Source organism: Octodon degus, unplaced genomic scaffold (genome assembly GCF_000260255.1).
Source record: "Octodon degus isolate 3935 unplaced genomic scaffold, OctDeg1.0 scaffold00052, whole genome shotgun sequence".
NCBI lineage: Eukaryota > Metazoa > Chordata > Mammalia > Rodentia > Octodontidae > Octodon > Octodon degus.
The window spans coordinates 5,624,632-5,639,171 of record NW_004524628.1 but is presented as its reverse complement, the minus strand read 5'-3'; the positions used below and the strand labels follow the sequence as shown (position 1 = coordinate 5,639,171).

The following is a 14,540-nucleotide window of genomic DNA, read 5'->3' as shown; positions in this document are numbered from 1 at the left end:
TGTAGCACTGTCTTCTGACCTTTGTTGTAGGTCTTTGATGTAATCATAACCTTCGCACGTACTGAAGTTCAGGTGCAGCTCTACAAAGTTTGGACTTACCCAGCTGTGCCTTGCTTGGGTCTGGCTGCTGTGCTCAGCTCCTTCCTGCTGCTGGCCTTGAGGGTGAATCTGTTGTGCCCCTTTGGCAAGATGTTCTGCTCCTGGACTAGCTGGGTGGATCTATCCTCTACACTCTCTGCAGGGATTGCAGCTGCAGGGTTACCCCCCAGGCATGTATGCCAGGCCTGAGGTGTGCCTGGAGGGGACAAGGTGGAGTAGGGGGAAGAGGATGCTGTCCGTCACACTTACTGGGTCTGGGCTAGGACAGGGTCTGGGGTGTCCTGGAACGCGGCAGAAATTCCTACTCGGCAGGCGGGGTGGGGGAGGTGCTGCGGACTGGTGGGGGGCATCCCAAGTGGGTGGGAGAGGGTCTTACCCACACCTCGCCTGGGGTGGGACTGGTATTTGGTCCTGCCGGTGCAGGGTAGCAGAAAGCTCTCCCACACACTCACCGGACCTGGGCTATGCTTGGGTCTGGGGCTTCCAGGAACGCGGCAGCTGGAAACTTTTTAAGATTTGTCATTATATTGAATTATCTTTCCCTAGTGATTATATTATACTATTCCTTACATTTTTTTTTAAAAGCATTTTTTGCTTTAAAAGTTTTTTCATTCAAGTGGTAGTCAGGCCTGGCCCTGTTTAGCTTCAGAGATCAGATGAGATCAGCCTATTCAAGTGGTGTGGCTGAAGACCAGTGTGACAAACCTATGGCTCGGGTGCTGTAGCCAGCTGTTTGTTATCATTGAAAGCTCTAAGCACTTTGCCAGCACTCCCCAGAAAAGTTTTCTAAGTAGTATATAGTCACTGCATCAGCTTCAAAGTAATAGGTGTGTTCTCTATATACAAGATTGCTTCCCTTCCCCAGTTCTTTCCGCAGAGAATATATTTATATTTTTCTATTTTTATAAATATGACCCCTTTTTATTTTGTACTTTTAATTTATATTTTTATCCAAATATAAATTTCTATGTAATTAAATTTACTACTGGTTTATTGACTTCTATGTGTGATTCCTTCTTCAGAAGGCCTTATCACTCCAAGAACTAGAAAAATATTTTCTCAAGTTTTCTCTTAATATATTTTAATAGTTTTAATTTTCAATAATTCTGGAATTTATTTTTCTTTTGGTAGGCAGTAGAGTTGACTACCCCTTTCTCTCTCTACTGATTTGAAGTACTATTTTACTTCAGAGATACTAAGTTCTTTTTTCTCTGTGAATATGTTTCTGAATTTGGTGTCATTTATTCATTTATCTTCTATGATGCCATTACCATATTATTTTACTTACTACAATTGTAAGATATTTTAATAAATATTTTTGATTGAATTTTAATACTCTGTCATGAAACTTAGAAACTTGGGATTTAAACACAATTATAAAATGAAGACACTCTAGCCATTCAAGGTCAGTGAGGACTCAGGACTAAGAGAACCTGTACTGTAACATCCTGTAACTCAGTGGTGTCCCAAATTTTCTGGTCAAGGAGTTTATGGGGCCACAGAGGAAAGTGATCGACGATGTGTAATGCGCCTAAGGAGAGTCACCTGGAGCAAATTGGTCAAGCAATGGCTGTGACTCATCCACATGGCTGACACTGACAAAGAATCTACAAACTGTGGTACAGGGTTTCAGGGTAAATCCTGAGGGGATTTGACTGACTTTGGCAGACAAAAAAATTACATTTCTTGTTATATAGGTCTTGCTTTATCTTAGTCTTACCCATATTTCAGAAAAGTATAAAAACGAGGTATAAAAAGTAAAGCCATATTAATATGCTGAGCTGTAAAAGGCTCAAGTCAACAACTTCTGACATTGCCAGTCCTATGGATAACCCACTACTATTATGGACTACTAGACTATATTGGAATATTTTGCTGAATTCATGCATCTACAATATTTAAATGGCAATGGAATACCCATCTCTGATAAAACTAAACAAAAAACGGGGGATATAAATGAAGGATCATTTTGTAGTATATACAAAATAGGATAGATATACAGTTACTTTCTCTTAATTCAATGAGAGGAAAGATTTGTACTAATAGTGCTTGAACAGGATGTCATGTCTGCATCTTGTACTATGAATAAGTACTATGAAGACAACAATATGCAAGTATTAATTATTGTAACTGTCCTACTAACCTGTTTTGTAAGTGTCTCATTGCTATTTGGTTCTCAATAAATTAATAATAAAATAAAATTAAGACAATCTCATTTATCCTTGGTTCCTGATGACTTATAAACAGGATAAAATCTATATTGAACTTCTAAATGATAATGTGTGATATTGTCCTTATTGGTGTTGATTTTAGTTATCACAAAATTAATGAATTGTGTCTGTAATAAGGTAATTTCCCAAGGTAATTCATATTATCTGTTATTTCATAAATATTCTTTAATGTGCTGAGACCTGTAGCATAGAATAAAGAACTTGTTTCAGTAAGTTATCTGAGAACTTGTTAGTAAGATATTATTTAAGTAAGTTGAAATGTAAAGACCTTGTAGATAAACTCTAGGATCATAAAAGTTTTCATGCAGTAACCTGTTTTATACTGTATAAAGGATGTCAGTCTAAATTAGTAGAAAGTCAAACACTAATGGAATATTTAATTACATGAAGTGTATTAAGGGTACACACATCTCTAGCACTGTTGCCAAAGGTTTCCTTAGGAGAACTACTTAAAAGACAATTTAATAATCAGTTGGTTTAATAATTAAAAAAAATCTTTTATTTATTTATTTGGTATAGGGTCTCACTATGCAGCTGATTCATAGTGATCCCCCTGTTTTCTGTCTCCCCAGCGCTGGGATTACAGGTGTGTGCCCCCATGCCTGGTCTCAGTGGCCAGCTCTCAGCATGGGGGTGGGGCTGGCATGGCAGGTGGTGCTGGGGGTTGAACCCTGGTTCTTGTGCTTGCCATGCAGGCCTTAGACCATGGAGCCATCTCCTCTGCCTTGTTTTAATAATTTGTGAATAATTTTCTTTCTACTAAAATACTTGAAGAACACTTGTTCATTACTCTTTTTCTCTTTACTTAGACAAAAATACCTTATACTCAGAGTTAAGGAAGGTTTATTCGGCTCATAGTTTGTGGAAATATCAGTCCATAATCAGCTGGTTCCAAAGCAGAGTGGCCTGGCACAGGGGCAACACTTCATGGCAAGAGACTACAGAAAAAGCAAAAAGCATAAAGGGGGCAAGAGCAATCTCTTTTTCCTCCCTTACTTGTAAGCAAGCTATCAGCCCTCAGGGTGGGTTTAGCACTGATAGTCTCCATGCTGTTCTTTTGCACAAGATGAGGATATTTACAAAGTTAGGCTCCTGACCCCCTACTGAGTGGTTGAATTAAATTTCTAAACTTCCCAAGCTGATACAATGTATCAACCATTACAGACACTTAAATGTCCTTTGACTATTTTAAACACTTGCATTGTTACTTTCTCTAGGAATAGTTACCCTAGATTCACAATTTAGTGGTAGAATCAGACTTTACTCTTAATTATAAAAATTATCAAATTTAACGGTTATTATGTCTTTCTTGGTTTTTCTTAGAATTAAAGAGTAACCAGAGTAACGTACTCTTTCCAAGACTGAGGAAAGTGTTGTTGGCTGAACTCCAGGGACAAGAGTGCCATTTTTAGATGTCATCCATTCTCATGTATTGCTTAGTGTTTTGTCCTAGAGAGAGGATGAGTACTGTGGCAGGATGAATTCTCTGCTGTTAAAAAGAAACATTTCAGGAATGGAAAACATCTGAAATATATAAGCTAGGATTTACCCAAAATACTAAGTTTACAGATGGAAACTGCCTGGCTCTAAAGAGTATTTCTCGAAAGGTGAAATGTTGGGTATATTTCAGAATTAAAATGCTGCTCAAACTTTTGAGGAGGAGGTGGGCAGTAGTCTTAAAGAATGACTGATGCAGTGAAAACATGAGAAATTTAATAGAGGAAAAGATAGAAACAGGTGATTTGCATTGGTGGAATGTCCTGAAATGGAGAAATCATCAGCTCATTAAATGAATTCCAGGGTAGAAAGGGAATTGGCAGTTTTATGTGCAACCAATTTACGTGCATGTGATACAAACACTAACGTGTCAGCACCCGTAAGTCATTGGGTCTGCACTGTAGGCTTAGAATTTAAACATTATAAAAGAAATTGTAGGATCTTCTTTACCTACTTTTTGGGGTGGAGATTTGTCTTAGTTACTTTTTACTCATTGCTGGGACTCAAGCTCTTCTGAAGACTGGGACTTTTCCATGGAAGTAGGGCATGGGTGGTGGGAAGCCTTGCTCAACCCCTTTATATACACTTTTTGTGCTGAGTCACTCAGGGGTGGCCCATGGCCCTAGGGTGGAACCAATCCCACTCCAGGTTGGGCCCTGCCCACCTATAGGGCGGGGCCCTCACTTCCAGAACTGCCAGAGCCATTTCAGCCAAGTTGACACAGTGTATCATCTACCACAGTCCACCCCTTGTCAACTTGGCAATTAGACATATACTTTTTAAAGCCAATTTTCAGGTACGTAGACATGCTTAAACATTTCACAACTTGAACATTGTGTAACATTAGAACCATGACAAGTTGCCCCTGGCTCTCCTAAGAATCATGCACATCCATTTATGCAAAAGATATTTTAGTCCATCTCTAAGAGTTGCCAAAGTCCTAATGGTTGCAGCATTGCTGAAAAGTCCAAGTCCCAAGCTTCCAAGATGTAAGGCAAACTCTTAGCTGTGAGCCCCTCTACAAATGAAAAATGTTTCCAACATTCAAAGGCACAAGATAAGCATTGCCATTCCAAAAGGTATATACAGCAAGGTACAATTGGGACTAAGGCAAGCCCAAGGTCCTGAAGGACAAGTGTTAAGTCCTGTAGTTCCATGTGGACCATCCAAAGCAACCTGTAATGAGTTGTGAGCTTCAAGAGTCTTACATGGTGTCCACCCTATGGCACTTCTGCGGGTAGCTCCTACAGCTTTTCTCTCAGGCCCGCTTTGTTCCCTTTTTTGCAGCTTTCCTCAGACCATCCATGTTTCTGGCTTTTTCAGACTTCTGAGATTTCCTTTGAATAAGCTTCTCACAGATTTACACATTGCCCTCTTGGGCACATTACCTGGCCTCCCAGGACTTCTGAAATCTAGGTGGAAGCCTTCTTAACCTCAGAACTACTGCATTCTGCATGCGCCTAAAGCCAGTGACACATGGATGATACCAAGGGCTGCTGCCAGCTGAAGCAGCAGTCAGGTTTCTTTCTTTCTTGACTGTAGGGGTTGAGTGCCTGAATCACTGAGCACTGTGATCTTGATTCTGAGAACAAATTCTCTATGCTGGCACCATTCTGTAATGTGGTGTGGCTGCCACCTCCATTCTGGAACATGGAGCTCTATGGCTTTCTCCTTAAAGCAAAATCCCTCACTCTTGCGACTCTGAGGCTTCAAAGGGTAAGAACCTGCCACCTCCTGTGATGCCCTCAGGACATCTTTTTTACTCTCCAGTTCCTTCTCAGAAATGGAGATCCTTTCATCTCTCTCTTCACAGTCAACATCCTTGCTGGCACTTCCTTTCTGGCCAAACTCACAACATTTTAAATCATCCTTCTGGGCTCTTTGCTCTTGACTCTCAGCATAAATCTGGCTAACAGCCCCAACAAGAACCACACCACTGCCCTAATATTTTGCTGCTATGAAATTTTTTTTTTCAAGATTAACTAGTCCACTGTGCTTAATGTCAGTCTCAGGCAAAGTCTCTGGACAGGAGCAAAATGCAGACAGACCTTCTGCCAAGCCATAACACAAATCATCCATAGTCCAACAACCAATGTTGTCCTTATTCCCAGCAGAAACCTCCCCAGCCTAGTCTTTACAGTCAGGCTTCCTATTAGCATTCTGGTCTGAGCTCTGGCCAGAATCTCCCAAACAGAACAGCTAAAGCTGTTTCAGCACTTTGTTTGTAGGCGACATCTCTGAACCTTTCCTCTCTCTTCCCATAAGCCATTCCCAAAAGTTTGTAATCCACATTGTCAGTATAGCCACAGAAATGACCCCATTCCTGATACCAAATTCCGTCTTTTTACTCATTGCTGGGACAAATACCCAACACTCAAAATGAAGGAAGGAAAGGTTTATTTAGCTTGCAGTTTGTGGAGGTTTCAGTTCATACTCTGCTAGCTCCAACGCAAACAACAGTAGTTCATGGTGGCAGAAAACAATGAAGAGCAGGGGAGGAGCAACCGCTGCAGCATCCATCAAGCCTCTCTGTTCCTTCTATGCTGACTATGAAGACTGGCACTCATTGCAAAGATCATCGGAGCTCCTCCAAAGTGGCGCGGCTGTGAAGATCAAGCATCTCTGAAGACTGGGACTTTTCCACAGAAATGAGGAAGAGGAGGCAGGAAGCCTTTCTCAACCTCTTTATGTACAATTTTTGTGCTGAGTCACTCAGAGGTGGCCCATGGCCCTAGTGTAGAATCAATCACACCCCAGATTGGGCCCTGCCCACCTACAGGGTGGGGTTTCCACTCCCAGAACTGCTGGAGCTGATTCAGCAAGTTGACGCAAAGTGTCAACTACCACAAGATTGATACTAGAACTTCTAATATGATTGCTGACAAAGAATGTTGGGTTCTGATAGTGTTTGAGATTAATACTCTATGTATGTGGAAGTAGGCCAAAGCTGCTGTAAGACAATAGACCTGGGATTGATATAAATAGTTATATTAGCTGTCTTGCTGACATACAGTGTCTGACACCTACAGTTTAAAGGAGGAGAGATCTAATTTGGCTCACGGTTTTAGGGGATTAAGCTCTGGTCAGCTGGCTCCAAGCCAGGAACATCATGACAGAAGAGCACAGCGGAGGAAAGCTGCTTAGTTCTTGGTGTCCCAGAAGCAGAGCAGAGCAGCAGTGGCAGAGAAGCAGCACTGGATAACCAGACATACACCCTCATGGCTGTGCCTCCATGGCTTACTCAGATGCGGTGGGAGGTGTGTTCCACCAGTCCCAGGGTGGATCCCACAGACAGTCCTGCTGACAGCCCACCTTAACTGCTAAAATACGTATTGTTAAATTTATTTACTATGGCAAGTTTACTTTTAGTCATACTTCTAAATCAAGAGAATAACTGCTTTCATTAAAATGTTTTGAGCATTATGTTGTCTGTGGCTATATACGAAATTACTTCTAAACCTTAATGACTTCAAACAACAGATATTTATGGCTTGGGTTTCATGGCTTGGGAATTCAAGAAGGGCTGAGCTGGGTGGTTGTGGTTCACAGTTTAGCAGAAAGACCATGGCAACTGTTAGTTTAGAAAAATGAGGGAAAAGCTGATGAATAAAAAGCGTCTTTCATTAGGGTAGTCGCTACTTTTTGACAGAACGTTACTGCTTGCATAAAAATTTACTGTCCTTTGGGAACATACACTATAGATTTATAATGTGACATTATTGTAAGACTGGGGATGTTCAGTGTCATGAAACTGATACTGTGAGTTGTATCACGGAACATTTTGTGGACTGGGTTGAGCTAAATTTTTAAAGTAGGTCAGAGGAAGAACCAGATTAAATTAACCCATTAATTTTGAGAATTTTTTTTTATTCCAGTCATTCTTTTGCAGACTCCATATTAGCATTTTAAGAATAACAATTAGTATTACATTTTGTTCTATTTCATGGTGTTGTAATTTGGTAAAATATAATCAATATCTGGTATAGAACTTTGTGTAATTTAAAGGAACTGCTGCATTTCACCATAGGTTTTTTTTTTGTTTTTTTTTCCATCAAGTTGGGTAAACATAAGTGGTAGCTTATATTTTTCTTAAAATTTCACTGGCTTAATGTTTTTATTTGAAAATTTTTTCCATTATGATACTTTTTCAAACTAAGTAAGTTTGAGTAAAATTGGTAATAAAAATAAGAGAAATTGTTTCTGATTTTTTAGATTGAACTTATATACCAACAAAATAATATAACAGTATTGGAAGATACAATAAAAAGGCTTAAATCTGTAAGTATTTCTTTTACAATTCTGTGTTAAGGAATAGTTTATATTTAGTAAGTTGTGAAAAAATATATATGGTGTGTGCGTGTGTGCATGCGTGCGCGCGCACACACACACACACACACACACCCCCATACTACTTTTTTCCTAAGGAGAGACAATAACTTTTCGTTAGGTTTATTAATGACTTTAGTGATTCTTGATTTAAAAGGATGGCTTTGAAAACTTTAATTCTCAAAATATAAGGTACATTTGTCTGCACATTAAATTTTATTGATCTTAGTAATACATATTTTTAATCATAAGTTTTGTTACTTAATTCTAAGCTGTAAGTTTTATTTATGAAATGAAAATTGCTCCGTTTAGATATTTTAATCTTAGCTAGGCATAGTGGTGCATACCTGTAATCCTAGCACTTGGGAGGCTGAGGCAGGAGGATCACAGTTCAAGACCAGCCTGGGTTACAAAGTGAGTTCAAGGTCAGCCTTAATGGGAGAGTGAAACCCTGCCTTAAAAAGACACACAGAAAATTAACCTTAAAATATTTCAGGTACTCTGAAAATGTTTACAATTTTTTGATAAATACAGAAATGTTTAAAAATTGTAAAATGTTTCTAAATATATTAATGTGAATGGGAATACATGAAAATATACTTGAGACCATGGAATAGGCAGTGTCTATTTAATTTATTAGTTCACTGAGCAATTATTGAACAAAGCTCAGACACTATAACAGATGTAAGTTTTTGTTAAAGGACACTAATTCTTTTCATAAGACTTGTGTTAGGTTTGGCGCATTTATAGCATCTGACATTTTTTTAATAAACCATTTTTTGGGGAGCCAGCCAGATAGCTCAGCAGATTAAAGTGCCTGCTTAGGCTGACTCATGGACCCAGGTTTGATCCCTGGCTTGTGGTGCAGGCCCCGCCCCCTGAGGGGGTGCTGAGACAGCAGTTGAGACTGGGTGTGGTGGCACATGCCTGTAATCCTAGGGCTTGGGAAGCTGAGAAACAGAGATCACTACAAGTCTTATCTCTGTAGTGAGACCCTGTAGACCCTCTACTAAATGCATAAAGAAAATAAAACAAAACATTTTTCCCCAAAATTATTGAGTAAATTTAGTGATTCTTTTAGTAAAAATAAAATAAATAAAGCAATCCAGAAACGGTAAAAATGGAATTACCAAATTATTTTTTTAACAATTATTCATAAGTTTTAAATAATCAATTTTTAGAATAACAAATTTAATATTTTTAAGGATCTTAATTTGTTTTTTTTAGAAAAGGATGCCACAATTTAGCTTGAGATAATGGTCTGATTTTTTCCTCCTTGGCAAGATAATTTTAGAGACTGAAAAAGCACAAAATAAATCTCCTTCTAGACTTGATTCCTTTGTCAAGACTTTAGAAGCAGACAGAGATTACTACAAAAGTGAAGCTCAACATTTGAGAAAAATGCTCAGAAATAGATCTAAAAGCCCGAGACGCCCATCTCCATCTTCCCGGGTAAGTTTGAAAACAGGTAAATATTTTGGTGTTTGTTTCTCATACACTGACTTGTATACTTCAACTTACTTAATCTGGAAGTAGTTCATTTTGATTGGTATGAATTGCTATGTCAAAGAGGCATGGTGGATGGGAATGTTGGTTCTTTAAATGTAATATAAATGCACAGTGGAGTCCAGCATCATACTCCCAGAAGGAAAAGCAAGACTAGGTCATTTACAGGTAAATAGATGGAACTGGACATCCTCATGTTGAGCTGAATCAGACAGACTCAGCGAGACAGGTGTTGCATCTTTCCCTTCATGTACAGACATGAATGAAACTAGGAAGATATTATGGGGAGACAAGGAGAGAGGAATGAGGGGTACAGGGAGGTGTGGGGTGGGGAAATTAGGAATTATATTATTAAGAATTCATGATGTTGACATGAATTTATTGTAGATGTCTAGTAGACTTCATTAAATGAAACAAGTTATAAAACAGTGTATGTGGCAATGCTGTTTTATTTTCAAATAATGCATTTATATAGCGATATCAATAAATCATCTAGAATGACGTTTACTTATGTGTTTTAACTGTCTCTGGGAGAGAGATGCTGAGCATGTTTTCTTTCTGTTTGAGTAGTTTTTGACTTGTGTTACTAAAGAATGTTTTTAAGTGAAGGACATTAAGAGTGCTATGAGTATGTGAGGTGCTGGATATGTTAGTACCTTAGTCAACTTCTTTTTCACTGAGACACCATGTGTGACACCCACAACTTAAAGGAGGAAAGGTTCATTTTGGCTCATGTTCCAGTGCATGGTTGGCTGGCTCCAAGGCAGGACATCTTGGCTCAGGGGAATGGCAGAGCAGAGCTGCTTCCCTCATGGCGTCTGGGAAGCAAAGAGATCGAAGGGAGAAGGGAGACACTGGGAAAAGGAGATGAATGCCAACAAGTTGCGCGCCAGTGACCCTCCTCTTCTTTTTTTTTTTTTTTTAATATTTATTTATTTATTACATTTATTTATTGTGTGTGTGTGGCCAGCTCAGCCCACCAGGGGGCGGGGCTGGCTGGCATGTGGAGCTGGAGGATTGAACCACGGTCCCTGTGCTTTGCCAAGCTTGTTTCAAGTAGGTGCTTTAGACCACTGAGCCATCTCTCCAGCCCCGACCCTCCTCTTCTGACCAGGTCGCGTCACCTCATAGCACAGCAGCCCCATAATCAGTAGAGGCCCCATAATCCAGTCCCCTTCCAACTATGACTGCTATGTCCTGCTATGATTCCAGGAGGCTTTAGGGGGACATCTGCATCTAAACCATGACAACTAGTTTATAATAATTGCTTCACAATGTATATATATTTCAAAATGCCATGTTGTATACCTTAAATATATATAATCTTATCTATTAATTATACTCAGTTAAAAAGACATGCCTCTTTAAGAAAATGGAATATTGGTTCTTTAGTCCCAGTATAAATAATGTTTAAGCAATAGACAAATTTAAGTGATCTGGGGTGAATCCATTATAAAAGGAAGATGATTTTATTATTTATTCTTCATGATTCTCCTTTATTGTACAATTGTATTTAAGTTAAGATAATATACTGCTACCAGTATCAGCTTTTCTTGATACCATATGTTGAAAAGAAAAATTTCAGATTTCTTATGTAATAATTGTAGGGTGTCAACTGTGATGTAGAGCTTTTGAAATCAACAACAAGAGATCGTGAAGAACTTAAATGCATGCTGGAAAAATATGAGCGTCATTTGGCAGAAATTCAGGGTAATGTCAAGGTTCTTACATCTGAGAGAGACAAAACCTTCCTTCTTTATGAACAGGTAGGTTGTTTATTCCTTATTTATGAATAACCAAACAAGTAATGACATTTACTTCTAGATGTGCACATTCTTAGCTTAGAGATCTATAAAATAAGGAAGCTGGCTCCCTTTATTCCATGAGCTCACATGGTTTGTGAGCTCTGAATTTGGATGGTAGGGTTGTTCAGTGAGTTCAAGATTCAAAGACTTATGCTTTGTTTCATAATCAGTTGGCAATTTATTATTTTTTAAAGCAGGAGAAATATGACCAAAGTAGAATTTTTACAATTTTAACTCAGTGACAACTTTTTATTACCTCTCAGATAATCTTCCTATGTCATTCTTCCCAACAATTACTCCTTCAGGAGAAGCAGAGGTAGGAGAGACCATGGGCTCCTTGGAAGGCTGCCCCATTAGTGTGTGCAGGAGACTCTGAGGGATGCCGGAGGGTGCCACCAGGGTATGTAAGCACAGGGATGCACAGAAAGCATGCAGAGATTCGATGAGATTGGCTTTAGGAAGGAGGAACAAGTTGAATTATCTAAAAGTCTGTCTTGAATGACTGAGAATTGTAATAAAAGAAATAAAGTCTGGCGATTGGAGAAAAAATTTTGACTCTAGGGTCAGACAGATGGAGCAAGATGACGGTAATACATTCAGGGTAATTGCCTCAGGCAGTCAAATGTGTGGTACTGGAGTAAGGAGACAGATAGGAGCTGAATGTATAGTTTTAGAAGTCATGGCTTAGATGTGAGTTTTGAGTCTGCAGAATAAATGAAATTCTCAATGAGAATGCTTTACCTAAAGGAACAGAGAGGTCAAGATGCAATGTTCTACAAGTAGAGAGGACCTTTTAAAAAAGATAAAGAACTAGAAGATGTTATAAGCCTGAGGGAGGAAGGAATCTTAAGAAAAAGGGTGATGAAAACAGCATCAGATTTTGCCAGCATGTCAAGAACAGGAATGGCGGAAAGGCTGTTAGATTTGGTGAGCTCATTAGTTGTTCTGTGCCGGGGGTGGGAGCCTGGTTACATTGGGATGAGCAAGTGGGTGGTAAGGAACTATTCTAATGGGTACAGATGGTACTTTAAAAAAATATACCAGAGGAAGAAGAGATACAGCATAGCCAATGGCCCAGAAGGATTAAATGATGGGTTTTCATGATAGAGGAGCCATGCAGGTGACAGAGAGTGAGGACGAGAGAGGCACACTTCAAGGTCAGACCTTAGGAGGTAAGGTCTGGAGTTAGTGAAGGCTTAGATACAGAAATTGGGAATTGATGTGTCTTTTGGTTAAGACTTAGACACTAACTGAATAGGTGGGGGTCCAAATCCTGAGGAAAAAAGATAAGGAATCATCTGCAACAAAACAGGTTCTAGCGGGGGATATAGCTCAGTGGCATAAGTGCCTGCCTGGCAAGTGCAAGGTCCTGAGTTCAATCCCTGGTACCGCAAAAAAAAAAAAAAAAAAAAAAAAAGGTTCTGAAGTCACCTGCAAGCTTGCAGTAGATTTGGGACCGAGGTGTCTCTGAACAAGTGAACAGGGCATATGTTGGGCTATCACAGTATGACAGGTAGTGTTTCTCTCAAGGGCAGAAGTAGCCAGGAAATGCTAATAGCAAATGCACTAAAGTAGAGAAAGGCAAACATCATGATAATACTACGTCAGTATTCTACCTGAATTGTGGTACATTAAAATTTTTACCACGAAATAGATAAATTAAGTATACTGAATATATATATTTAATTGCTAAGCATTCTTTGATTCAATAATTTCTTCCAGAGGGCCAGCCAAATAGCTCAGTGGATTAAAGTGCCTGCAAGCAGGCTCAGGGGCCGGAGGCGGGGGGGTGGTTTGATCCCTAGGCCTGCCATGCTGGCCCTCCCCTCGGGCACACTGAGACTGCAATTGAGACTGGGCATGGTGGCACACGCCTATAATCCCAGCTCTTTGGAGGCTGTAAACAGGTTGATCACTACAAGTTCGATCTAGTAGTGAGCCCCTGAACACCCTGTAGGCCCTTCCCTAAAATACAAAAAGAAAAAAAAAATTCTTCCCAGTTAATTTTATTTAAAATTTTTGATAAATACATTGTAAAGTATCTGTTTTAAAGTACATTTGTTTTCATTTATTTGCATAAATTCATTTGAAAATAAAAACTACTCTTTACTTGCTGTATGCATATTAGTATAGGTTTACATTGTAACTGGTTAGATATAAGGTGGCTATATTTATGTCTAACTTAAAGTTTGTTTTAAAATTTTATCTGTGTGTTTAAATGACAGGCACAGGAAGAAATTGCCCGACTTCGAAGAGAAATGATGAAAAACTGTAAGTCTCCTAAATCAACAACAGCACATGCTATTCTCCGGCGGGTGGAGACTGAGAGAGATGTCGCCTTCACTGATTTACGAAGAATGACCACAGAGCGAGACAGTCTTAGAGAAAGGCTAAAGGTTTGCAGGAATTTTATCTGTCTAAATGTATATGAAACACAAACATAGTGACACTGAAAGCACTCTTTTATTATTTTTTTTTAAATAGATTGCTCAAGAGACGGCATTTAATGAGAAAGCCCACTTGGAACAAAGGATAGAAGAGCTGGAGTGTACAGTTCATAATGTAAAGAAATCACTCTAGGTTATAAAAGCCTCCCAGTGATCTTCTCTCTTCCTTTTTTTTCTGTGTTTAGAGTGTTTTTATTTTTATAAGATAGTGTTTATAGTTCTAAAATACTTAAGGTAGTGTGTATAGTATAAATTGTCACTGTTTTACTTGTTTATTTCCTTCTAAAAATACGAGTAAATCTTTTTGTGTGGTTAGTTGTAAAATGTGTTCTTTTAAAAAATTATTAGGATGTGTTCTCAAGGATTTTAGCAACTTTCTCATCTCTCTATTTTGTTAAAAATATAATGCCAAATATGAAGATACCAAGAATTTGAGATGCTGTGTATATATATTTGAGATGTTCTGACTATATAAGCAGGATTTAAGTGTATTTAACTTTTGTTATCAAGTTTATTTTACTTTTTTTAAATTTGTGTGTGTGTGTGTGTGTGTGTGTGTGTGGCCAGCTCAGCCCACCAGGGGGCGGGGCTGGCTGGCATGTGGTGCTGGGGGATTGAACCGCGGTCCC

The 14,540-nt window shown here is 39.0% G+C and overlaps 1 protein-coding gene across 10 annotated transcripts in view; it reads left to right on the top strand.

The window, feature by feature from the left end:
- The window catches only part of Tsga10 (testis specific 10), a 113,264-nt gene that overhangs the window by 36,488 nt on the left and 62,236 nt on the right, over positions 1 to 14,540 (top strand). For 6 of the 10 annotated variants that reach the window (XM_004633184.3, XM_023717440.1, XM_023717439.1 and 3 more), the window contains exons 4-8: positions 8,040 to 8,105; positions 9,438 to 9,605; positions 11,267 to 11,425; positions 13,690 to 13,860; positions 13,949 to 14,026. In XM_004633184.3, the coding sequence (XP_004633241.1) occupies positions 9,555 to 9,605; positions 11,267 to 11,425; positions 13,690 to 13,860; positions 13,949 to 14,026 (459 nt within the window). In that variant the 5' untranslated portion in view covers positions 8,040 to 8,105; positions 9,438 to 9,554. Of the gene's footprint in view, positions 1 to 5,472; positions 5,544 to 8,039; positions 8,106 to 9,380; positions 9,606 to 11,266; positions 11,426 to 13,689; positions 13,861 to 13,948; positions 14,027 to 14,540 lie in introns of those variants that run through there. The other 4 variants (XM_023717444.1, XM_023717445.1, XM_023717446.1 and 1 more) reach the window with 3 other exon arrangements.